A 24,330-nucleotide genomic window follows, 5' to 3' on the forward strand; every position below is an offset into this window, starting at 1 on the left:
TTAGATGTGAAAGAACAAATTCTTAATAACTATTTGCCATTGAATATATGCTGTGCTAAACCTAATAACAACTGAGGAAAATTAAAGAGTAAATCATTATTGGGGAAGATCTGGTAGCATATATTAGCTTAAAGATCATCAGTAAAATCTACTAGAAAAAAACAAGCTTCATTACATTTATATTAGAAAAACATGAACTTGTTACCTAAATTCCCTGAGTACTTAGGAAGATTGGACGTGGAAAGATAGCTTAGTATTACATTCATATTTCATAATCTAATAGCTCTGAATTACCAGGAAGCTGGTCAGATCTATTTGTTTTTCAGTTTTTTTGTGAGACTGCCTTGACTGGCTTGCCTTGACTTGTGCCAGGCTCAAGACAGCTAAAATTTGGTGTCCTGTTTCCTCTTTCTGAATTCTATTGAGTGATCTTGCATTGGCTAAAGATCAATTCTGTTACTAAAGAAGATGACAGCAAAATTCTGAAAGGGAAAAAAATTACCTCAAAAATTTGGACTTTTTTTTATAATGGTAGACTATCTATTGACCCTATTTCTGTTCTGTTTAATTTACTCCATGTTTTTTCTACAATGATTTACAAGAATGGGATGTGTTTGTATTGGTCAGCCCTTGGCAAAGCATCTTGTTGATCATCAGTTTCAAGATTTATCCCCCTTGCCTTTACTGCTCACTACAAATCGGAGTCTGGATACTGCTCTGCTCATCCCTGACTTTGATTATAAAGCAGTTATATTCCTCAATGGGGATGGGATACAACTCTGTTTTTAGGATTGTTCTGGAACTCGGGGTATAGCCACACTAAGGAGATTATATTAATGTCATCTTTCAACATAGCTACACATGGGGGGATAGGTTAGCATAGTTATATCATATCCCTGATACATGTAGGTATATTGACTGAACTCTTAAGTGTAGACTTGGCCCGGGTTAAGCCCCTGAATCACAAGTGCTGTGAGGATTTATCCATGCTGTAGTTGTCACTGTAATGTAGCAGGTTTAGAGGACAACAGTTACACAATTGGATTTGCAATTTTGATAGCCTCTGGAAGGGTTCATTATTAGTGTCTTCTAAGTGTAGGTAGTTTTCTGCTCTGAAAGAAGAAATTCTCCCGTCTTCCAGGGCTGTGTTGAGCAGGAATTGGAAAGTCTGGTCAGAAGATCTATGAATTATATACTGTGAAGCCCAGCTTTGCAATGCTCTTTTTTTCTTTTTGGACAGCTACACAGCAGAGTTTGATGGGGACCTTGTGAAATTGTTGATCCAGAGGCAATCTTTCCCATAGTGGAGTGGGCACAAGTAACCGCTGAGTGTCATTTGGAGAAAGACATTCCTAATCTAGGATGCAGCCCAACTACTGTTGGTCATATTTCTCATTTTAGGTTGTGCATCTGACAATCCAGGAGGAGAACAAAGCCTTGGTTTGGCTTAGGTCATATTCAGAAGGAAGTCTATGTATGCATAAGGGTAGAAACTTTTTTTGCTCCCAACCCAGAGCTTCAATTCTTGATGTTTTGTCAATGTGGACCACACACTCTATAGATATGTATGTGCATAAGCTCAAATCTTTTGAATAACGTTATACTTTGTAGCCATGCCTGTTTCTCTTTATGTTCCAGTATAACAGTATAAAGGGCAGAGCAGCTCTGCCTCAACATCAGTTTCCTCTTCCATTGCAATGAGATGGAGCCTGAACGGTGTCCAATCTGCCTCTGTTTTGAGTGTCAGAGCTCAGACTTTATGCAGAAACAGTTCTACAGCTTCTTAATTTATTCTCATTGAAAATTTTAATTGAATGCTCCAAAAAGAGAGAGGAAAAGAAGGTATGGGGGAAGACTTCTTTGTTCACCTTTCTGTACAGGCTCCTAGATTATCTGGACCTGTTGTTGCCAGAGGAAGGACAAATACAACATCCAGATTCAGAGTTATTGCAACTGACAACCTAGATCAGAAGTCTGCAACCCCTAGCATGTGTGTCAAGAGTGGCACGTGAACCAATTTTCGTTGACACACAAGGCAGGAGTTCAGTCCTTCCCCTCCTCCGTGCAGCCAGGAGCTTGCTCAAAGCCATGCTGCCTGTTGATAACAAAAGACCACGTAATGCTACCAACCACTGCCTAAATGGTAAAGCTCTGCATCTTAATTTGTTAGCTGAGATCAATGGAAAGTGGTTACTCATAATGAGTTTGAGTCCTATCCTGGCACAAATCAGGAAGCTATTCTCAAGAAAGACTTACTCCTGCAAATCAATATATTCTTGGTTATGGTCAGCTCAACATAACCTAGACATAGTCCAAGCACCCATAATAAAGATTTTAGAATGTTTGTTGCAGCTAAAGTATTCTTGATTCTAACTGAGCTCAGTGTTCACCTGCTAGTAATATGCACTCATGTAGTCACTGCGGTCTTTGCTCATGCAATTATTTCAAAATTCCTGAAGAGCCTGATTCACACTTACATGCTCTTTAGAGAGCCTTTGCCAGTATGGGACCTCAGAGCACTGTCCTTTTGATGCTTATGCCCTAAAATTCAAAGTAATGAAGAATACTACTTGTTGGAAGAATGGAAAAATACTTATTTGTTCTTTAGCTTCCTTGTGTTTCCTATTGTTGGATTCAATAGGCATGTCTGATTTTCTAAACATTTTATTCTAGTGAATTCAGAAGCTTTTTCCTTTACATTATTCTATTTTCTTTTGGGAATAGGTTGTGAATGTATACCCTACCTTTTGTAGAGAATGTTACAGATGGTATTAGAATGATTATACAATTTTATCTTCTCACTAGTTAAATGGGAGACTAAACTAGTTAAGATTTTAGTTTGAAATATTTGTTGTTCTAAATGTAATTCTCTGGTTTGGTGACGATACTATATTGCTTGGGGAATGAACATCAGAAACAATGTTTATGAAATAATATTAAACTGTTAGACTAAAATGGTGAGTAGGGAATAAGTATCCAGTAATCTTACCTTGTTACCCTTTTATTCCTTTTGTGGTTGGGGCTTCAAAATTGTTCTGCCAACACTGCGTGGTTATTCCTACAGAAATGCCAGACACTTTGAAGGCAAATCAGCATGCCAGATTTTATTCCTCTCTGCCATTTTTTTTTTTTTTTTTTTAAAGATCAGGGTGGTCTGCATTTTTGCCTTATGCGATGGACTTCGTCTTTCCCCAAATGCCTTTTTCGGGTAACTTCTTGCTTGGCTTTCTAATAATTATTTGTCTTGGAGCAAGGGTCTGCAACCTGCGGCTCCAGAGCTGCAAGTAGCTCTTTTAGGACTTCTGTGTGGCTCCTGATGCTATCATTGCAAAGTTTAAAAAAAAAAACCAAAAACTTCCAGATTCATTTTGATAAATGGAGAACATGTATCACATTACAAATCATTGTGTGGGCACTGTTCTTAAATAGGGGTTATAGACAGTATGGTTTCATGTTCTTTATTAAGGACAGTGCATTGTGGCTCTTGAATTATTGAGTTTTTAAATTGAATTAAAAATGGCTCTTGCTATTTTGGTTGCCAGCCCTTCTCTTAGGTTTACTTGAATAGATATGGAACACGAGAGAATGTTAAAACAAGGGATATTTAAAATTGTGCACTGCTTAAGATGTTAATACTAAGTAAACCTTTAATTAATTTTAAAAGTGTTTCTTTTTAGGTAATGTTACTCTGAGGTGTCTGGATATTCAAAATCTAATGATGGTGAAGCCTCAAATACTATGCCTAAAAGTGAAGGGAAATTGCACATTATGCCAACAGTTAAAGAAATAGTTTATTGTGATTCAAGAGATTTGCAGTTCCTAATTTACTGATAACAGAAATGTAAAAATAACATTTACATTTTGATTACCGAGATTTTAAGTGTTTTACTTCATCCTACATATTTCTGCATTCGATCTGGCAGCTAATGCCAGCCATTTTTCATCACTAAAATATTTTAAAAACCTTCCTCCTCTGTTCCGACTCTCCCAGAGGGCAGTACAATTCACTAGACACTAAAACAGCAAGACTTTTATAAATACCTTAGAAGTTTGACATCACTGGACTATTGCACTTCTAGGCAAATCTGTGTACACTTAAAATCTGAGTAAAAGAAATAAGCTAGTTGGAGAATGTTATTTAGAAACCATAATTTTTTAAAGCAAAAATAGGGAGCAGCCAATGTCTCTTCCTGCTGCAGTCCAGGGAATGGGGCCAGGGAGAGAGAGACTTCTTCCCTCTGTAGATTTACACACTTGAAATTCTTCCCATCACTGCCCTCCTACCTCACCCTCCTGTCCTCCACTTACTTTCTATTCCTTACCTTGCCCTACACTCACCTGTGGTTGATTGAACCCCTGTGGCAATGCCTGAGCAGCTGTAGTAATCTGGCACAGAGCCCTAGATGGCCTCCTATGTGGCTGTGCATTTGTGCATCTTAGATGGAACACAGATTGTAAATAAAAGTAAATATCACAAGTCTTTAGAAAAATGGCCTCAGATCCTAGTTATGCTTGAACTAAATTATTTCATATACTGGAGCTTACAAGCATGTTTCACTCTTCAGCAACAATAAGAAAAGGGAGTGAGTGGGTGCTGATAACCTTAAATCCACAAAGAAAGAGAGAGAGAATTGCTCTGTGGTTTTCATTATTTTAGGATCAGTCTGTCTTGTCCCAATCTTTCCATTGAGCTGCCTTTTGAGTACTATGGTGGATCTACATGGTTATGAAGTTGCAAATACTATTAAGAGTCTCAAATAGTAACATGAACAAAGTAGTGCTAAAGCAGTTTGATTTGAGGCTTACATTCCGGTTGGTCTGAGTATTTGTTCCTCTGTCTTCATTTCAATCCGTTTCATCTCCTTTCCTATTCTATGCCTGTGGCACACAATAGGATAGTCTCTTCATTGTGCTGATTTAGCTTTACAGCTGTGTCCTCAGGCTTCTGTTACATATAGGAATAGCAGATTGGGGGACTGGCAAGTATTGCCCACAGAATCATAGGCCTGGAAGGGCCACAGGAGGTCATCTAGTCCAGCCCCCTGCTTCAAGCAGGATCAACCCCTACTAAGTCATCCCAGCCAGGACCTTTTCCAGCTGGGACTTAAAAACCTCAAGGGATGGAGAATCCACCACTTCTCTAGGCAACGCATTCCACTGCTTCACCACCCGCCTGGTGAAGTAGTTTTTCCTAATATCTAACCTACACCTCTCCCTATTCAACTTCAGACCATTACTCCTTGTTCTGCCATCTGACAGCACTGAGAACAGTTTCTCACCCTCCGTTTTAGAGCTCCCCTTCAGGAAGTTGAAGGCTGCTATTAAATCACCTCTAAGTCTTCTCTTCTGTAAACTAAACAAGCCCAAATCCCTCAGCCTATCGTCATAGGTCTTGTGCTCCAGACCCTTAATCATTTTTGTTGCCCTTCGCTGAACCTGCTCCAGCAAATCCACATCCTTTTTATACCGGGGGACCCAAAACTGGACACAGTATTCCAGATGTGGCCTCACCAGTGCCGAATAAAGAGGAATAACTACTTCTGTAGATCTGCTTGAAATGCTCCTCCTAATGCACCCCAGTATGTCATTAGCTTACTTGTCTACAAGGGCACACTGTTTACTCATATCCAGCCTTTCATCCCCCATAACCCCTAGGTCCCTTTCCATCATACTGCTGCTGAGCCAGTCCGTCCCCAGCCTGTAACAATGCTTGGGATTCTTCTGCCCCAGGTGCAGGACTCTACACTTCTACTTATTGAACCGCATCAGATTTCTTTTGGCCCAATCCTCCAATTTATCCAGGTCCCTCTGGATTCTCTCTCTACCCTCCAATGTATCTACCTCTCCCCCTAGTTTTGTGTCATCTGCAAACTTGCTGAGGGTGCAACCCAGTCCCTCATCCAGGTCATTAATGAAGATGTTGAATAACACCAGCCCCAGAACCGAGCCTTGCGGCACTCCGCTTGAAACAGACCGCCATCCAGATATTGAGCCATTGACCACTACCCATTGGGCCTGACCATCAAGCCAGCTTTCTATCCATCTTATAGTCCAAGGGTCTAATCCATATTTCCTTAACTTATGGACAAGAATGTTGTTGGAGACAGTATCAAAAGCCTTGCTGAAGTCAAGGTATATCACATCCACTGACGTCCCCATGTCCACAGGGCTTGTTACCTCGTCATAGAAGCTAATCAGATTGGAGAGTTGTCCTGCATCCTACAAAAGGAGAGGCTCTATTATTTGTTCTATAGGTGACTCTTCCCAGCTCCTTATAAGATATGGAGAAAATGTTGGAGGCTTGCAGCTAGCGCCCTTTGTGTGAAGACGAGGAGAATGGATACTTCCATCTTTCTCTCATTCTGATAGGTGAAAGAGAGGAAAAAAGAGTTGAACTAATCTCCTCTGGGAAGATGGCAGAATCCTAGGTTTCAGTATTTGTGGGATGGATGTCATGCATTGCAATATGAAGATATAGTTATCTTGTGTATATTTTGGTGGAGGGATGTGGCAAGAGTAGGGATGGAACAAGGCTACATCATTGCCCCATCATTGTTTGTCATATTCATTTCCATGACTCTTCGCCCAACGAGCATCACCTGGCAAGCTTCCAGATGGCATGAAGATTGTCTGTAGAATGAATGGGAAGCTTTTCAGTCTCAGGAGACTGAAGACTGAAAACAAGACCTCCACAACCTCGATCATGGAGCTGCAGTACGGGTTGCTGCTCTTTGTCCCACAGCCCTTCAGACCATCTTAAGTGTCTTTGCTGAAGCTTACAGGAATTTCAGCCTCAAGTTGAACATCAAAAAGACAAAGGTGCTCCACCAACCCTCTCTGATGGGGCAATTTCATGTACCTTCTATTGAAGTCAATGGAGAACTGCTGGAAAATATGGATTACTTCCCATAACTTGGGAGTCATCTTTCCACTAAATTTAACATCCGTGTGGAAATCTAGCATTCTCTGAGCTTTGCAAGTTCTGCTTTTGTCCGCTTGAGACCAAGTGTCTTCAGGAATCCATTCCAAGACAAAGCTCCTTGCACACCATGCAGTTGTTGTTCCAATGCTACTTTATGCATGTGAAACATGGACAACATACGAGTCATTTGAAGTCACCTGAACAATATCATCAACATTGCGTCAGGAGGATCCTAAATATCTCTTGAGAGTAGAGGCACACAGACACTAGTGTCCTCGAAGAGTCGAACATGAACAGCATTGAAGCCATTATCATTCATCAACATTTCCATTGGACTGGTCACATGGTTTGGATGTCTGATCAGCATCTCCTAAAACAGAATCTGTTTTCTGAGTTGGGGGGAAGGACAGAGCAGCACTGAGGGCTAGTGGAAGCGATATAAGGACATGCCGAAGGCACATGTGGAAAAGTGCAGCATTGGTGTTGACACTTGGGAGAACCTTGCCCAATATCATCCTTAGTGGAGAACATTAGTCTGTGAGGAGATGGTGCAATGTGAGAGGTCCTGCAACAGTGCAGATTAGGAGACATGGAGGAAACAAAAAGAGAGTCAAAAACTGCCTGGCACCCCTCGAACAGCTACCACCACCTGCCCCTTCTGTGGTAGGATCTGTAGCTACAGAATTGTGCTGATTGGCCATTAGCAGACTCACAAATAGAAGGGTGACATGAAGACATTCTACTTGTTATTTAGTGACCATAGAGAGAGAGAGAGAGGTGGGAAGCATCTTAGTCACCCCTTCCCACACAAGAAGGATGAGACAACAGGTGAAGAAAGGAGAGGTACAAGATGCAATTCTTCTTGTCATTCAGGATACATCTGCACTTTAATCTGGCAGGTGTGATTTGCAGCACATACCTGAATTACTTTTGATCTGTCTAGGTCAAAATGAACTCAGTATCAGCAGTGAAGTCATGTTTACTCAGGATTTCAGGCACTTGGAGCTGTTGGCACTCAAACTAGCTTTGATTTAACCAGATAGAACTATCGAAGGTATGTTTACATATGTTGCAATTGAATCATCTGATTGCAGTGTAAACAGAACCTCAGAAATTTCTGCCTTAAGAAGAGCTAATTTAGATTAACATTTGACATAAGAAAGGCAAATTCAATAAAATATGAAGAGAGACTCATCTCAACATTGACTTTTATTACTGGGATCTAGAGAGTTCTTCCCTACACAGTTACATACTGTATCTACTTCTTAGTTTCTGCCATTTATCACCCTCTGGCTGGTATACAATTCTTTTTCCATACGGACAGGTACACTTCCCGTTTCTCGCTAAACTGTTTTCTCTGGTCTGTGACTTGCTGTCGTGGCTGTCACATTTCTTATCTAATTCCCTCCCCTTAGTTCTGCTTTATTTTGATTGCAGTTCTTCAGTGTCCCGTCCTGTTTACATGAATGCTAATTAAAGTTGTGAGCTAGGACTAGTAAGCAGTGTGTACCATTTAGGGGTGAGGATGCTTGCTGTAGGGAAGAATAACTGCTGTGATATAACTTATTCTGTTACCATTCTACTTTCAAGAATTATTACAGATCCAAGAAGGCCAGTGGTAGAAATAATTTTTGGAGTAAATATAGAGGTTGCATCTCTCAAATCCGGTACACTCTCATCTGGAATATCCATCATCCAGCAGGACCACAGATGTTACCAGATGAGATAATACCAGGCAGGCTGGGAGCCAGAGCCCATACTTGCCCTGCAGTAGTTGGGGCTGGGAGGTTGCTGAGGGGCCAGACCTGGAGCCACCATCTCCCCCACAGGGCCACAGCTGGAGCTCCCCACCTGTTCTGCGGTAGCAGGGTTAGGACACTGCTGAAAGGTTGGGAGACAGAGGCTCCACCTGCCACACAGCAGTGGTGGCTGGAAGGCAACTGCGGGGCCAGGCATGGTAGCACCTACCTACCTTGTGAGACCAGAACTGGAGCCATCTTCTGTTCCCTGGCAGTGGGATCTCGAGCCCCTGCTTGTCCCAGAGAAGCAGGTCCCAGGAAGCTGCTGTGGGGCCTGACTCAGCACCCTTGCCGGCTCTGCAGGGCCAAGAGCTGGAGACCTCATTTGGTCTGTGGCAGTGGGGTCTGGGAAGCTGCTGTGGGACTGGCATTGGAACTGCTGCCTGCCCCACGACATTGGGACCTGGAGCCCCCGCCTGCCCTGTGACAGAGGGGGAAGATGCTGCTGCGGGGTCATAAGCTGGAGCCCCTGTCTGCCATGGCCTGAGAGGCTGCTGATGGGTTGGTGCTTGAGCCCCTGCCTATCCAGTGGGGTTAGGAGCTGGTGCCACCACCTGCCCCATGGGGCTGGGAGGCAGAACCCTCACCTGCCGTGTGCACAGGGTGGGCAGGGACTGGATAGAGCCACAGTCTGCCTTCTCTTGTCTGGCACATTTTCTTGTCGGGGACCTGTAAGGGAGGTGCAACCTGTATTGAACTGCCATACCAATTGTTTCAAAACACATTTGGCTGTTTTTATTGCGCAATTCACTGGAGTAAAGTGGATTCAAACTCTCTAAATTAGTGTTGGTTTAAAGGGCATATATGCTTAGATTGTAATATAAAATATGAAATAATGTTACCATGAATTGACTTGTTGTTAGACACTTGCTATATCACATTAAATACTGTTTTTATGGGAGTACGAACAATGTAATCTATTCTTTGTTGCTGTTGGAGTAGCTGCAATGAATCAGACATGAAGAATCACTCTTAAATGATTCTGATATTAACACCTTTCTTATTCTTAATGTTTATATTTAGTCGCAGAAAATTCTACACGGGGTGTACTTTGCTTTCATCATTTCAAAATAGCATGATTTTTTATGTTGTAATCAGATGTCAAGTGTTCAGAATACATTTTAGAGGTATAACACAGCTAGCTAGTGAGTTTTAGATCAGCATAGATTTTCATTATTGTATCCCATTGAATAATGGCTTCTATTGGTTATGTAACTTACATCTCCTGTTGTAAAGCAAATATGTTAAAAATATCGTAAAAGTCTTCATTGTGCATGTGAAATACTGTACAGCCTTACCATATATTGCTTCTGGAAAATAAAATGCAATTTATAAAAATAAAAAAAGAAGTCCCTTAGTACCCTTGAAAGATAGGAAAATATCTCAATTTCACAACTAGGGAATAAGAATCACAGATAGGTATCAGAGAGGTATCCAAGTTAGCCTGTATCTTCAAAACAAGAAGTCCTATGGCACCTTATAGACTAATAGATGTTTTGGAGCATAAGCTTTCATGGGCAGAGACTCACTTCATCAGATTCAGGAGTTGGGGGCGTTTCAGAGGAGGATTTAAAGAGGGAGTCTCAGTAAATGGGAGGGCCAGAGCTGACAGGGTCTATTCAGTCAGGGTGTATGTGGCCAGTTATCAGCAGTTAATGTGGAGTTGTGAACATCAAGAAAGTAGAAAACAAATCAGTTCAGTTGGGGGGATGTGGCCCATTGTCAGTTGTTAATGTGGAAGTGTGAATATCAAGAGCTGAGAAAATGCTTTTGTAATGAGCCAACCACTCCCAGTCTCTGTTCAATCCTTGGTTGATGGAGTCAGATTTGCAAATGAATTGCACCGCTGAAATTTCTCTTTGCATTTTATTTAAACATTTTTTTTGTTGTAGGACTGCTACTTTTAAATTTGTTAGCAAGTGTCCAGGAAGATTGAAGTGTTTACCTACAAGATTTTGTATGTTACTGTTTCTGATGTCTGATTTATGTCTATTTATTCTTTTATGAAGAGACTGTCCGTTTTGGCCAATGGAAATTGCAGTGGGGCATTGCTGGCACATTATGGCATATATTACATTAGTAGATGTGCAGGTGAAAGAGCCCCTGATAGTGTGGTTGATGTGGTTAGGCCCTGTCATGATATCGTTGGCGTAGGTATGTGAGCAGACCTGGCAGGGAGGTTTTGTTGGAGGGATTGGTTCCAGGTTTAGAGTTACTGTGGTGTGGTCTGTAGTTGCTGGTAAGAATTTGCTTAAGGTTAGCAGGCTGTCTGTCTGCGAGGACAGGCCTGCCTCCCACGGTGTGTGAGAGTGAAGGATCGTTGTCCAGGGTGGGTTGTAGATCACTGATGATGTGATGGAGGGCTTTTAGCTGGGGGCTGTGTGTGATGGCCAATGGTGGTCTCTTGTTTTTCTTGTGGGGCCTGTCTTGTAGCAGCCTGTCATCTGGCTCTGTCAATCTGTTTCTTCCCTTCCTTAGGTGGGTACAGTAGTTTCAGAAAAGCTTGGTAAAGGTCTTGTAGATGTTTGTCTCTGTCTGAGGGATTGGAGCAAATGCAGTTGTACCTTAATGCCTGGCTGTATACAATAGATCATGTAGTGTGCTCTGGATGGAAGCTGGAGGTATGTAGGTGTGTGTGCGTAGCAGTCCGTGGGTTTTCAGTATAGGGTGGTATTTATATGATTATCACTTATTTATACAGTTAAGGTTGGGATTTTCAAAGGGAACTAGAAAAGGCCAGTGCTCAATATCCATGGAAATTTAATTTTATTGTAGACCCATTTGAAAGTTGCAGTTTTAATCTAATGTGTCCAAAAAAGTAAGAGAGAAGCACATCCAGGAAAATCTTTCAGTTAAGTTCTATGCTTAAACAGCAGACGATCTTTTTCCCCCCCGAGTGCAAGATGGTGGCACTGCTGTTGTCTTGAGCATATGTAGGATGTTAACTGGAATTACTAACTATGCACTTAAATGGTCCTAGTGGTGTTAGGTCAGCATCCTAAACAGAAAAGATTTCGTTTAAATTTTTTTTCATCTTTGCAGGCTTTGTTGTATTATTTTCTGGGATATGAAGTTTCAGTAACAAAGAGGCTTTGCAAATGGCATTTTGCAATAGAATTACAAATTATATTCTTACCTTTAAGGTTTAATTATGTTAAAATCTTGTCAGCTGCTCCAAGACAAGGCGAGAGAGAGAGAGAGAGGAGGGTACATTTTTGCATGAAGCGAGTGGCATGATTCAGTCAGATAGGTTCTATAGCTTGCATGATTGAGGGGATAGAATCATGTTTCTAATCTAAAGGGTCAAGAGGGTGATTGTGTTAGGTTTACTAACAGAATTAAATTAACAACTTTATTTTTAATTCTAATGTTTACCAGCTGTGAACATGAATTTTTCTCCCCCTTTCCACCCCACATTAAGACTCCATTAACATTGGCAAGGAAAGAAAATAATGGACTATCCATTTGGGACTGGTTTTTTCAGTTTTGCAGAATGCTTGGGGAATGGAAATTCTCTCGTGGACTAGATGTTTGCTGAATGTAGTAATATGACCTGGCAAAAATAATTTTTTTTCCCAAGATTCAGAGGGAGTAAGCTATGCACAGAGCTATATTATTAAATTACTCCTATTTCATTTTCATTATTCTTAAATTTAGAAATGCATATTTTTCCTAAGGAGTTCCTAATCTCACTATTGCATACAAGGAAATGAAATAAGAGTTCTGGCAAGGAAGACTGGAGTACATTAGCAATTTATGCTTTGGATAAAACAAAAATGTCATTTTTAACTCAAATCCAGTAAATTTTTGAAAAAAAATTATAATCTACCACATTTAATGTTTGACACATTTAGAAATAAGCTCTTGATTCTATGAAGATTTTTATTGTATTTTATTTTAATAAAAATAGCCACTGATAAGCCTCATTCAAATCACCTGATTTGTCTGTCTTGATGTGTTAATGTAAGAGTTTGCACTGTGATATTTATGACAGCATAAGCTGCAGTGTTGTGAGTAAGTTTGTTGAAGGGGGCAAAGTTTCATGCCTTGATTTTTGTCTTTGTATAGGCTCAGCGGAAGGTTTGGGGAAAATAATTCAGAGGTTTCCTCAGAAGGACTGGGATGATACTCCCTTCCCCCAGGGAATAGAGTTGGTAAGTTCATATTAACCTTCTGTATATTATAAACCTCTTGGAGTTGAAGCTTGAAAGTGTAGTTAGCGGAGTACATGCATCTAACCTGACATAGTATTGAACACAAGTATTATGTTAATGGGTTGTAGCAAATATCTTCAAGGATCATTTCAGCTAGCAGGGAAAAACAATCCTTCCCATTCACAAATCTAACTAAAATAGAACAGGTAGAAAAATGATTTCTAAATACAGTTACTAGAAAGGTGAAAATATTTTTATAAATAGTTTGAAAAATGTAATATGAAGGACTGTCATTTAAAAAATAAATGTGCATAATACACAGAAGAAAGTATGAATAATTTAAGGTTTTAACTTTCATCTTAAACCACTGTAGAACACTGTATTTTAAAGTGTGAACAAGAACTTTGAAAATAAGTTCATTTGAGTAATGATAATTCAAATTTAGGATGTACAGTATAACTGTTCAGGAAAATTTTATTGCTAAATTAATGCTGAAATGTAACACATCAAAAGATTTATTAATACGATATTGATACAACTACATTTCTGTCGTGGTTGAACAAACATGGCATGCAGGTGTCCCACATAACACAATAGTCTTGTGACAGTGTTGATCTTTATAAACTTTTTTACACTTCAGAATCTATTTATGATCTAAGGTATTTGTTCATTTAAAATTCAGTACACAGAGGCATTGAAATCCATAGTTAAACATGCTGCATTGCTTTAAAAGCTACAGCTAGACAATTACATAAGTGTTCCTGTGAGTTTTTGGGGCAGGAAGACTGGGAGATGGAGAGACATATTAGTTAATAAAAGTATCATGACTTTGTTGGAGCTAGAGCATACGTTCAAAGCTAGTTGTTCAAGGAATTTTGTTGTGGAAGAAAAAATTTGTTACAGCTATGATAGTATGAAACATTGGTATCTTTTTGGTGTTAATAGGAATGCGTGCAGTATAAAGTGCGTAAGGCACTTTACTAGGTAAACTGTAGCTTGAAGTAAAATAATGGGTAGATTTGTCCAAGCAAAACGTCTCTCGCTTTCCTCTCCTCCACAGCTCTTCACCAGAAGAAAAATCTATATTATAGCATGAGAAATTTTTGGAGCATAAATTGTAGGCTGAAATATGGGTTTTCTAACCAAATGTGAAGCATATATGTGAAAATACCCAATCACAGAAAAATTAAGACTGCAATATTCTGTACGTCTAAAACAAATCTAGTTTATGCATCTTCCTTTGCTTAGAAAATTTCCCTGTGTAGCAATCCAAAGGATATTCTGTGAATTGGTTTTTCATAGTCGTAAAATTCCTGTCTCTTTGATTCTTGGACTACAATCTCTTCTATTAGCTGCTCCACGTTTCCTGCAATTCACTTTTTCTGTCTATGTGTGCATTTTCTGGAATACATATAGCAGGCACATGTAGCTAAGTTGTTTTCTCTTTTCTTTCAATGCCACATTAATTACAAAAATCAATTAAGTGCTTGGAATTTGAACTGCTAACCTCATTAATATTGCTCTAACTCGTCCCAGACATTCACATTTTGAATCATTTTGATATTTTTCCCAGATCAGTTTGTGTAAATTAAAACTTATGTTTCTCTAAAAATAAAGTAGACTCTAGACTGCAGAGGTCTCACGGAAGAAGTCTGTTGCATCCAAACAATGATTCTGCTTTACTGAGACCACTACTGGAAAAGCAGATGTGTTCATCTGACATCCCTGGTATGCCTTGTGCCATGAGGCAGAAGCGATGTCCTGGCAGAGGGGCTTGTCCCGACATTTGGCCCTGTGTGGACAGGACTAATGTCAGAAAAGCCTCTCCTGACAGAACAGTTGGCAGAAGACATGCAAATTGCAGTTCCCTGCAGTCTAGACTACCTGAGACTGAAGCCCAAGAAAAGTTAACAGAAACCAACCCTAGGCTATGTCTACACTACAGCATAAATTTGATTTTAAGGCACTTAGCCCGATTTTAAATTGTGACTGTTCACACAGCAAATATCAGTAGGTTTTTCTTAGGGGGCACGACGGCCTGACAACCTGGATGGGATTAATGGGAAGTTCAAATTTAAGCGCTCAGATTAATGGTCATGTGGAAACAGCTTCAATTTAAACCATTTTTATTGGCCTCCAGAGGAGTCCCACAATGCGCCACGGTGATCCGTTCTGGCTGCTTTCAGCTCTGATGCCGTCCAGGTGCTCAGGAAGTAGGTAACGGGAAGTCCGCAAAATTGAATTTGAATGGTATCAGGAATTCAAATTAATTTTCTTTCTGACAAGTGTGGATAGCATACCTCATCCATCCATACATCATGAGTACTCAAGGTTATTGTCTCGATTTGAGTTCTCAAAGTCACAAAAGAGCTCCAGCATGGACTCACATTGAGTTCCCGGATCTCATTTCTGTGTGGGGAGAAGAATAGGTAATGACCAGACTATGAGTGCGCAAGTGAAATGTGACCATTTATGAGAAAATTTCACAGGGTATGCTCACTAAGGGGATACTCAACAATGGCGGTTGAAAGGAAAGGCGCTCCGACATTAGTTCCTACATGGAGAAGTAGGAAGGGGTAATATTCTGAATATTCTGTGGGTTTGATGATTTTTGGAAGAGATTCTGTAACATCTCAGATTCTAGCTCCCAGCAAGCAGCAAATTTTGTGGGATTTTAGGTCCAGACAGCAGCTGGATGACTCTGTCCCTCTTAGGAGGGAATTCCCGACCACAACCACCCGTCTTTTTCTCTTAAGGGTGGTGGTCATAGATCCCCCATCCCTAAGACTGTGCATCTCCTTTGTTACAATCTATGGGGTCATCTTTTGATCCATTCCCTGTGAGATATTTGCCCCAGCTATTTCCACCCTCTCACCTGTGCAGAGAGACTGAAAGCAGTTACTTATCTCCACTGGAGTTGGAGACACCTGATTTACTTTTCTTCTCCTGGAGGTAACATGCTTCCAGTTCACTTCCTTATTTTGAACAGCCTCCTGTTCTTGCAGTACTAAGCGGTGACTTCTGTCCAGAAAGTCTCCACCTTCTCTGATGGACCCAAGGGTTGTTATTTGCACTTCAAGTATTCTAATCTTATCTTTCAAAATGGCAACCAGATTGCACTTGGGATGTACAAAACTGTCCCTATCGTCCAGGAGAAAGACAGACGTGGCTCACACCATGCAGCTCACAACGGCAGACTTCTCAGTAGCCATGACACCATCTATTCTCCTTTCTTCAGAGTTCCCCTAGGTGTTTCTAGTGCCGCTTTGAAGGGCACAAGAGAAACAAACCTGTACGACAGGGACAGCTGGTGGCTCGCCCCCAAGGCAAACTGCCAGGCAAGCTCCCTGCTACCCTGTTAGTTTCTCCTGTTCACTGCTCTCAGTGTTCTCTGTGGCTGCCTTCTTATAAGACTGCTGGCTGGCTAGGCCCAGCTGAAAGCCTTGTCTCCAATCTAATCAGCCCCTGAAGGCCCACCTGGAACAAAGCACTCCCAATTCACACCTTGCAAACTTATCAAATGCCCTTCCTGAAACAGGAAAGGACGAACTTATCAAACACGCTTTCAAACTGCCCCTCTTTGCAAAATAACTGCTCAGTCACACAGGCAGATATTCAACCCCCACAGGCATGTATTCAACCACACCCCCCCAGAAGCCACTTACCTGAGCTTCTCTTGGATGCTTTCCCAGGCAATCTCTCTGTTAGCTGCGCCTGTTCACTTAGAGACATGGATCAAATTACCTCTTCACTTACTTTTTGGTAAGGCAAATAACTTGAGTTTTTGTCCATCTCCTGTAAATCAGATTTACCAGACCTGAAACCATTCTTGAATACTTTATAATTTATCGATGTTCTTTCAGAAATGTGGGATGCTGGAATTGGATCCAGTAATCAGTCTCAAAAATCCTCCCAACAAATGTGTTTCCACCTCCCTACCTTACTTGATATGTCCCTGACTATACATCCTAAGATTGTGTTCACCCTGTTAGCTTTACCATTGTACTGAGAGCTCATGGTTAGCCAGTCATTCACCATAATCACTAGGTTCCTTTCAGAGCCACTGCTTTCAGTTGTGTAAGTATGAGTTTTTCAGTTGGCAGTATTAAAAACATATGTTTAAATTTTCCTCCTTCTTATCTTTCCACAATATACTTTCTCTTTCCCAATGTGAGAGAAACTCTTTGCCTTTCTCCTTCTTTCCTCTCTCCTGTTATGTCTCATAAATTCAATAGTTTACCTGCTTCAGTTGAATAAACTGGGGAATTACTTTTACTGATCTAGAACTTGAAACCTATGAGAAGAAGTGGCAGAGCAGATGGACTGTAGTCTGTCAAGGTAGTGAGATTTGCATAATCACTGCACAGATACTGAGAAATAACAGTAACAATTATGCCAACAAGAGACTCGTAGTTAATCAATGCAGGGTTAGATAGTGGCTGTGGAATAGTGACAAGCAAATACATTTTCCTTTGCAATTACTGCCAAATTTGTTACTGTAACTGTGACAGGTGAGAGAATCATAGGAACTTCAGAAATCTGTTATATTGAGATATGAAGATACTATGGTTAAAGGAATTACTCATAAGCATGCATGTGTTTTAAATATTATATCTAGTCTTGTGAGGTAGGCAATGTATTCTAGCTCCAGAGTGGGCAGGGGGTAGGTTACTGAGTTTCCCACAGCAGTTAAAATCATTGAGGGGGGCAGGGATGTGATTACTGCAGATCCCTGAACAGATAAGCAATTCCAGCCTACCATGACCTCCTGTGAGAATTGCATCTTCGGACTGAATTCAGAAGGCTAAGACACAGAAAGGGGTTTTGGTATAATAGGACATCACAAAACTGACATGAGATTGTAACCCAAGGGATATAAAACTCTGCTGGAAGGGTTTCTCTGTGGAAGATGCGTGACATTTGATAAGCTTAACATTCAGATAGAATATTGTTTCATTGTGTGTTGTCTTTGTAATGCATTTGTATTAAATATACTGTACTTTGTGAAATCTGCTAACCATTTTCATGCCTTGGGAAAGAATAAAATAGGAGGTTCTAGAGACTGAGGAGATAGGAGGCCTCTTGGGATAGTCACAGTGAATTGCATGGGAATTGCAAGCCCTAAATCCATAGTCTGGAAGAAGGGGAAGATAAGTTTCCGCGCAGAGAGGTGTGATGGCTGGTGTCTAGAGACCCACTAAACAGATTATGCAAGGGATCAGAGGTGCATTTTGACCCATAACTGTGACAGTAACAGAAAAAATTGTAGGCTCTGTGAATTAGGTAAGTAGTTATGATTTTTGGAATATTGTGTTAAGTATGGAATGAAAAGTGTTTTGGCTGTATTATACATATCTTGTAATTTCGGAATTAGAAAGTAAACTGATATTTGTAGCAACGAAACTCTTGGAAATGTTTCTCTCCTGTTTGTTGCTTGTATGCATTTGATAAGGAAAGCTTGCATCTCACAGTGTGATTAATAAGAAGTATGTGAGAAATGGATGACAATTCTAATCTTTTCTAAGGCTACGTCTACACTACCAGATAAATTCAATTTAATTAAATTTGAGTTTGTAATGCTGGGTTTTATGAATTCGATTTTGAGTAGCGTTAAAATAAATGGTGATAATGGTAATTTATTTGAAAGCTTAATTGATATTTAAAGAGCTCTGTTGGAAGAATTTTTATTTACAATGAAATGTTTATTTTTATTTACATTTCCGTGTATTTTTTGTTTAATGAAGAGTGACTGAACATAATCATAGAATCATAGAACAATAGAGCTGGAAGAGACCTAAAAAAGCCATCGAGTCCAGCCCTCTGCCCTAAGCAGGACCAAACCCATCAGATCAGCCTCGCCAGGGCTTTGTCGAGGCGAGACTTAAACACTTCCAGGGAGGGAGACTCTACTACTTCCCTGGGTAGACCATTCCAGTGCTTTACCACCCTCCCAGTGAAAAAGTTTTTCCTAATGTTCAACCTGGACCTTTCCAGCCACAACTTGAGACCATTGTTTGGTGTTCTGCCATCTGTGACAACTGTGAACAGCCTCTTGCAGCCTCCCTTCAGTAAGGCTGTTATCAAATCCCCCCTCAGTCTTCTCTTCTGCAGACGAAACAGTCCCAATTCCCTCAACCTTTCTTCATAAATCATATGCTCCAGCCCCCTAATTATTTTGGTCACCCTCCGCTGGACCCTCTCCAGTGTATCCACATCCTTCCTATAATTGGGGGCCCAGAACTGGGCACAGTACTCCAGATGCAGCCTCACCAAAGCTGTATAAAGAGGAATAATCACTTCTTTAGATCTACTGGCAACGCTCCTCTTGATGCAACCTAATACGCCATTAGCTTTCTTGGCTACAACGGCACACTGTTGACTCATGTCCAGCTTCTCGTCCACTACAACTCCCAGATCCTTTGCTGCAAAACTACTACCGAGCCATTCGGACCCCAGCCTGTAACAATGCTTGGGATTCTTCCAGCCCAAGTGCAGGACTCTGCACTTGCCCTTATTGAACCTGATCAGATTTCTTGCAGCCCAGTCTTCCAATTTGTCTAAGTCAGTCTGGACCCTGTCCCTACCCTCCAGCATGTCTACCTCTCCCCCTAGCTTAGTGTCATCCACAAACTTGCTGAGGGTGCAATCGTAACCCTCATCCAGGTCGTTGATAAATATGTTGAACAGAACAGGACCCAGAACCGAACCTTGGGGCACTCCACTAGAAACTGACTGCCATCCCGACATGGAGCCGTTGATCACTACCCTCTGGGCCTGACCTTCTAGCCAGCTTTCTATCCATCTTACCGTCCATTTATCCAATCCACATTCCTTTAACTTGCCAACAAGAATATTGTGGGAGACTGTATCAAAAGCTTTGCTAAAGTCCAGATAAATCACATCCATTGATTTTCCCCTATCCACAGAGCCAGTTATCTCATTGTAGAAACTAATCAGATTGGTCAGGCATGACTTGCTGTTCATGAATCCATGCTGACTATTCCTGATCACTGTCCCCTCCTCCAAGTGCCTCAAAATGACTTCCTTGACGAGTTCTTCCATGATTTTTCCAGGGACTGATGTAAGACTGACTGGCACTAAATTTGCCTTTTTCCAATCATCCGATATCTCATCCGCTCTCTACAACTTTTCAAAGATAATGGCCAAGGGGTCGTCAACAACATACGCCAACTCCCTCAGAACCCTAGGATGAATTAGGTCTGGGCCGATCGATTTATGTACATTTAAGCTGTTTAGATAGCTCCTAATGTGTTCTTTCCCCACCAAAGGCTGTCCACCTTCATCCCATGATGCATCACTTATCGCATTAGTCCGGGAGCTGTCTTTGTCCGTGAAGACAGAGGCAAAGAAAGCATTAAGTACTTCAGCTTTCCCTACATCATCCGTCAGTGGGTTACCTCCCTCATCCAGTAGGAGCCCCACGCCCTCTCTGATCACCTTCTTCTTGTTAACATGCCTCTAGAAGCTTTTCTTGTTATCCTTCACATTCCTCGCGAGTCGCAATTCCAGTTGTGCTTTTGCCTTCCTGATAAGTGCCCTATATTCTCGAGCTATACGTTTATACCCCTCCCTAGACATCTGTCCCAGTGTCCACTTTTTGTAAGCTCCCTTTTTGTGCCTAAGTTTTCCAAGGATTTCCCCCTTAAGCCAGTCTGGTCTCCTACCATATTTACTTCTCTTGCTGCGCATCGGGACAGTTTCTTTCTGCGCCTTCAATAAGGCTTCCTTAAAATACTTCCCGTTTTCGTGGACTCCTTTTCCCTTCATGGTATCACCCCAGGGGATTTTGCCCATCAGGTTCCTGAAGGAGTCAGTCTGCTTTTCTGAAGTCCAAGGTGTGTAATTTGCTGCTCTCTTTCCTTCCTTTGGTCAGAATCCTGAAGTCTACCATCTCATGATCACTGGTTCCCAGGTTGTGCCCCACCTCTACCTTCCCTATTAGTTCCTCCCCGTTTGTAAGCAGCAAGTCGAGCTATGCACGACCTCTGGTCAGGTCCTTCAGCACTTGTACCAAGAAGTGATCCCCAGCATTCTCCAGAAATTTCCTGGACCGCTTGTGTACTGCCGTATTGGTCTACCAACAGATGTCAGGGTAATTGAAGTCCCCCATGATAATGAGAGCCCGTGATCCGGAAACTTCTCTGTTGTCCAAAAAAAGGCTCACCTACCTTATCATCCTGATTTGGCGGCCTGTAGCAGACACCAACCACCACATCCCCAGTGCTGCCTACACCACTAAGCTTGACCCATAGATTCTCAACAGGCTTTTCTCCCTCTGTGTACTGGAGTTCCAAGCAATCATAGTGCTGTCGTACATACAGTGCAACCCCTCTTCCTTTTCTCCCTTGCCTGTTCTTCCTGAACAGTTTATAACCTTTGATGGCAGCACTCCAGTCATGTGAGTCATCCGACCAAGTCTCTGATATTCCAATCAAGTCATAGTTCTTGGACTGAGCCAGGGCTTCTAATTCCTCTTGCTTGTTACCCAGGCTTCTGGCAATGGTGTGCAGACACCTTAGATAACCAGTCGATCTCCCCACCCTCACTACTTGAACCATGGGTCCACTTTTGTTGTACATTCCTCTTTGTATTTCTTCCCGGCCTCCAAGTTCCTTTCTACCCACAGGGTTTTGGTCACCGTCCCCCAGTGAACCTAGTTTTAAAGCTCTCCTCACTAACAAAACAAAAAGCAGTCAAGTAGCACTTTAAAGACTGGCAAAATGGTTTATTAGGTGAGCTTTCATGGGACAGACCCACTTCTTCAGACCATATCCAGACCAGACCAGACTCAATATTTAAGGCAGAGAGAACCAAAAACAGTAAGCAAGGAGGACAAATCAGATTAGATTAGATTAAATTAAATTAAATTAAACAGTAAGCACTTGCTTATTGTTTTTGGTTCTCTGTGCCTTAAATATTGAGTCTGTTCTGGTCTGGCTATGGTCTGAAGAAGTGGGTCTGTCCCACGAAAGCTCACCTAATAAACCATTTTGTTAGTCTTTAAAGTGCTACTTGACTGCTTTTTGTTTTGATAATGTATAGACTAGCACGGCTTCCTCTTTGTTACTATTCTCCTCACTAAGTTTTCAAGACTACTTGTGAAAATGCTCCTTCCTCTCTTGGTTAGGTGGACCCCATCTCTTCCCAATAATCCTTGTGCCCAGAACAGCGTCCCATGACCAAAGAATCCAAAGCCCTATCTCCGACACCACCTGCATAGCTATGCATTTACTTCCTCAATTCGACAGTCCCTACCTAGCCCTTTTCCTTCGACAGGAAGGATGGACGAGAACACCACTTGGGCTCCAAATACTTCGACCCTTCTTCCCAGCGCCACATAATCCGCAGTAACCCGCTCAAGCTCATTCTTGGCCGTATCATTAGTTCCCACATGCAGAAGTAGGAAGGGGTAGTATTCCGAAGGCTTGAGCAGTTTTGTAAAGCTCTCAGTCACATCCTGAATTCGAGCTCCCGGTAAACAGCTCACGAGATTGCAGGTCCAGTTGGCGGATGGATGGTTCAGTCCCTCTTAGGAGGCCCCTACCACCACCATCTGCCTTTTTCTTCTGGGGGGTGGTGGTCATTGAACCCCCACCCCTAAGACTACACATCCCCTGTCTTGCAGTAGGAGCAGTTCTCTTGCGATTTTCTTCCTGTGAGATGCCTTCCAAAGCATTCACCACTGCAGAACCAGTGGAGAGTGCCTGAAAGCGATTACTTATCTCTATATCAATGGGGGACTCGTGTACCGGCCTTCTTTTTCTTCTAGAAGTCACATGCTGCCAGTTCTCTGCTTCATCCCTTACCACCCTCCCTGGTTCTTCTGCCTGCCGTGCTTGCAAGATTAAACGCTCCCTTCTGTCGAGGAAATCTTCATCCTCCCTGATTGAGCATAGGGTCAATACTTGAGCCTCCAGTCCTCTAATTTTTAGTTCTGAAATGGAGACCAGGTTGCACTTAGTGCGGATGAAATCCCTTCTTTCATCAGGGAGGAAGACAAACATGGCGCATCCTGAGCAGGTAACAGCAGCAGACCTGTCACTATCCATGCCTGCCATCCTGTTCACTAGGACACTGCTTTATAAAGCCCTGAACTGCCTCAAAGTCCCTCCCCTTACTGAGGCTCAGCCAATCAGCAGAGGCTTCTAGATAACAAGCTTATTTAGAAGCCAACAGATTCCAACTGCCAGTCCCAGTCCACCCTCCAGACAGCCTCTTACTTAAGAATCCTGTTTTGCGTTCTCCTTTACCTGCCTGGAGAACTTGCTTTCTAACTCCCTAATACTGGGTTCTGTTCTCTTTAGCTCAGTGAAAAAGGTATTTTTTTCTATCTTTCTATATCTAAGTTGCTCAGTAGAGGAAAACAGTATTTAGAAATAAACAAATTGAAAAAATAAACTGGGCTTGGCACAGTCGGTCTTCTTCTAACTCAGTATAATGTTTTGTAATTTTGGATGATGAAGTGTGTTCAGATTTGTCTGTACAATTTACATTATTGACCATATGGCTGTGTGGCTGTTTGAAGACAGACAAACAAAAAAAAAAAACCCAACAAAGCAGAAGCATATTTACATTTATACTGGTACCCTTGATCAAATGCTGCTGTTCAACTTTTACAAATTTGTTACTAGGTTCAGAGGAATCACAGGAGTGATTGGGATTAAAATTGAACCCTTTAAATTCGTGGAACTGGCATCTGTTATTAATAGAATAAGTGATCACTGAAGCATTATAAAGCAGTATAGTATTAGGAAAGTTGTAAGACAATCAACTGAATGTTCTTGCTCATAGAAAAATATTTTAAAAGTAGAATGTAGACATAGGATGAGGTAACTTTACTCATCTCTGCAATTTTTTCATTTATAAGTAGGTTTTAACTCTGCTTACCTTCCCAGATGGTGTCATTTATTAGGAATCAAAGGAGGAGACTTGGATATCTTACGTTATACTGGGTACTCCTTTTTGTCCTTTGGCTAAATCAGCTTAATTTGCGTGGCGTCTACATGACTAATATTTGAGAAATGAATGAGAATTCAAATAATGAGACAGTCACACCATTGAAATAGATGCGTATGCTAAATTTAAATTAGGGCAGGTGTACATGTTCACTGTACAGGAAAAAATGTGTGGGTGTAACTAATACTGTAGTCATGGACTTATAATTTGCAGTTAGATCAAGTGTGTACAAGTACAAAAATGTGCATGTTTCTAGACAAGTTCAATAATTTAGGTGATATCATTGTTTAATAAATGACTTAAAAGGCAATACTAAGATGGAATCTCGTGGTATTGTAGACAGAAGATTTAGGAACAGTTAACTTTCTAACTGGCGTTCTTTGAGCTCGGCATTCTTCGTGAACAAATTTTTAAAGATAGTTCTTTGATATACAAGTTTATGCAGTCTGAGGAAACTCCTTGATTTTTACTTGATTAT

At 41.3% G+C, this 24,330-nt stretch overlaps 1 protein-coding gene across 4 annotated transcripts in view; it reads left to right on the top strand.

Moving 5' to 3' along the window:
- SBF2 (SET binding factor 2) overlaps positions 1–24,330 on the top strand; it is a 648,361-nt gene that overhangs the window by 124,186 nt on the left and 499,845 nt on the right. For all 4 annotated transcript variants that reach the window (XM_074997415.1, XM_074997417.1, XM_074997416.1 and 1 more), the window contains exon 2: positions 12,790–12,875. In XM_074997415.1, the coding sequence (XP_074853516.1) occupies positions 12,790–12,875 (86 nt within the window). The remainder of the gene's footprint in view (positions 1–12,789; positions 12,876–24,330) is intronic.

This window comes from Carettochelys insculpta, chromosome 6 (assembly GCF_033958435.1).
Source record: "Carettochelys insculpta isolate YL-2023 chromosome 6, ASM3395843v1, whole genome shotgun sequence".
NCBI lineage: Eukaryota > Metazoa > Chordata > Testudines > Carettochelyidae > Carettochelys > Carettochelys insculpta.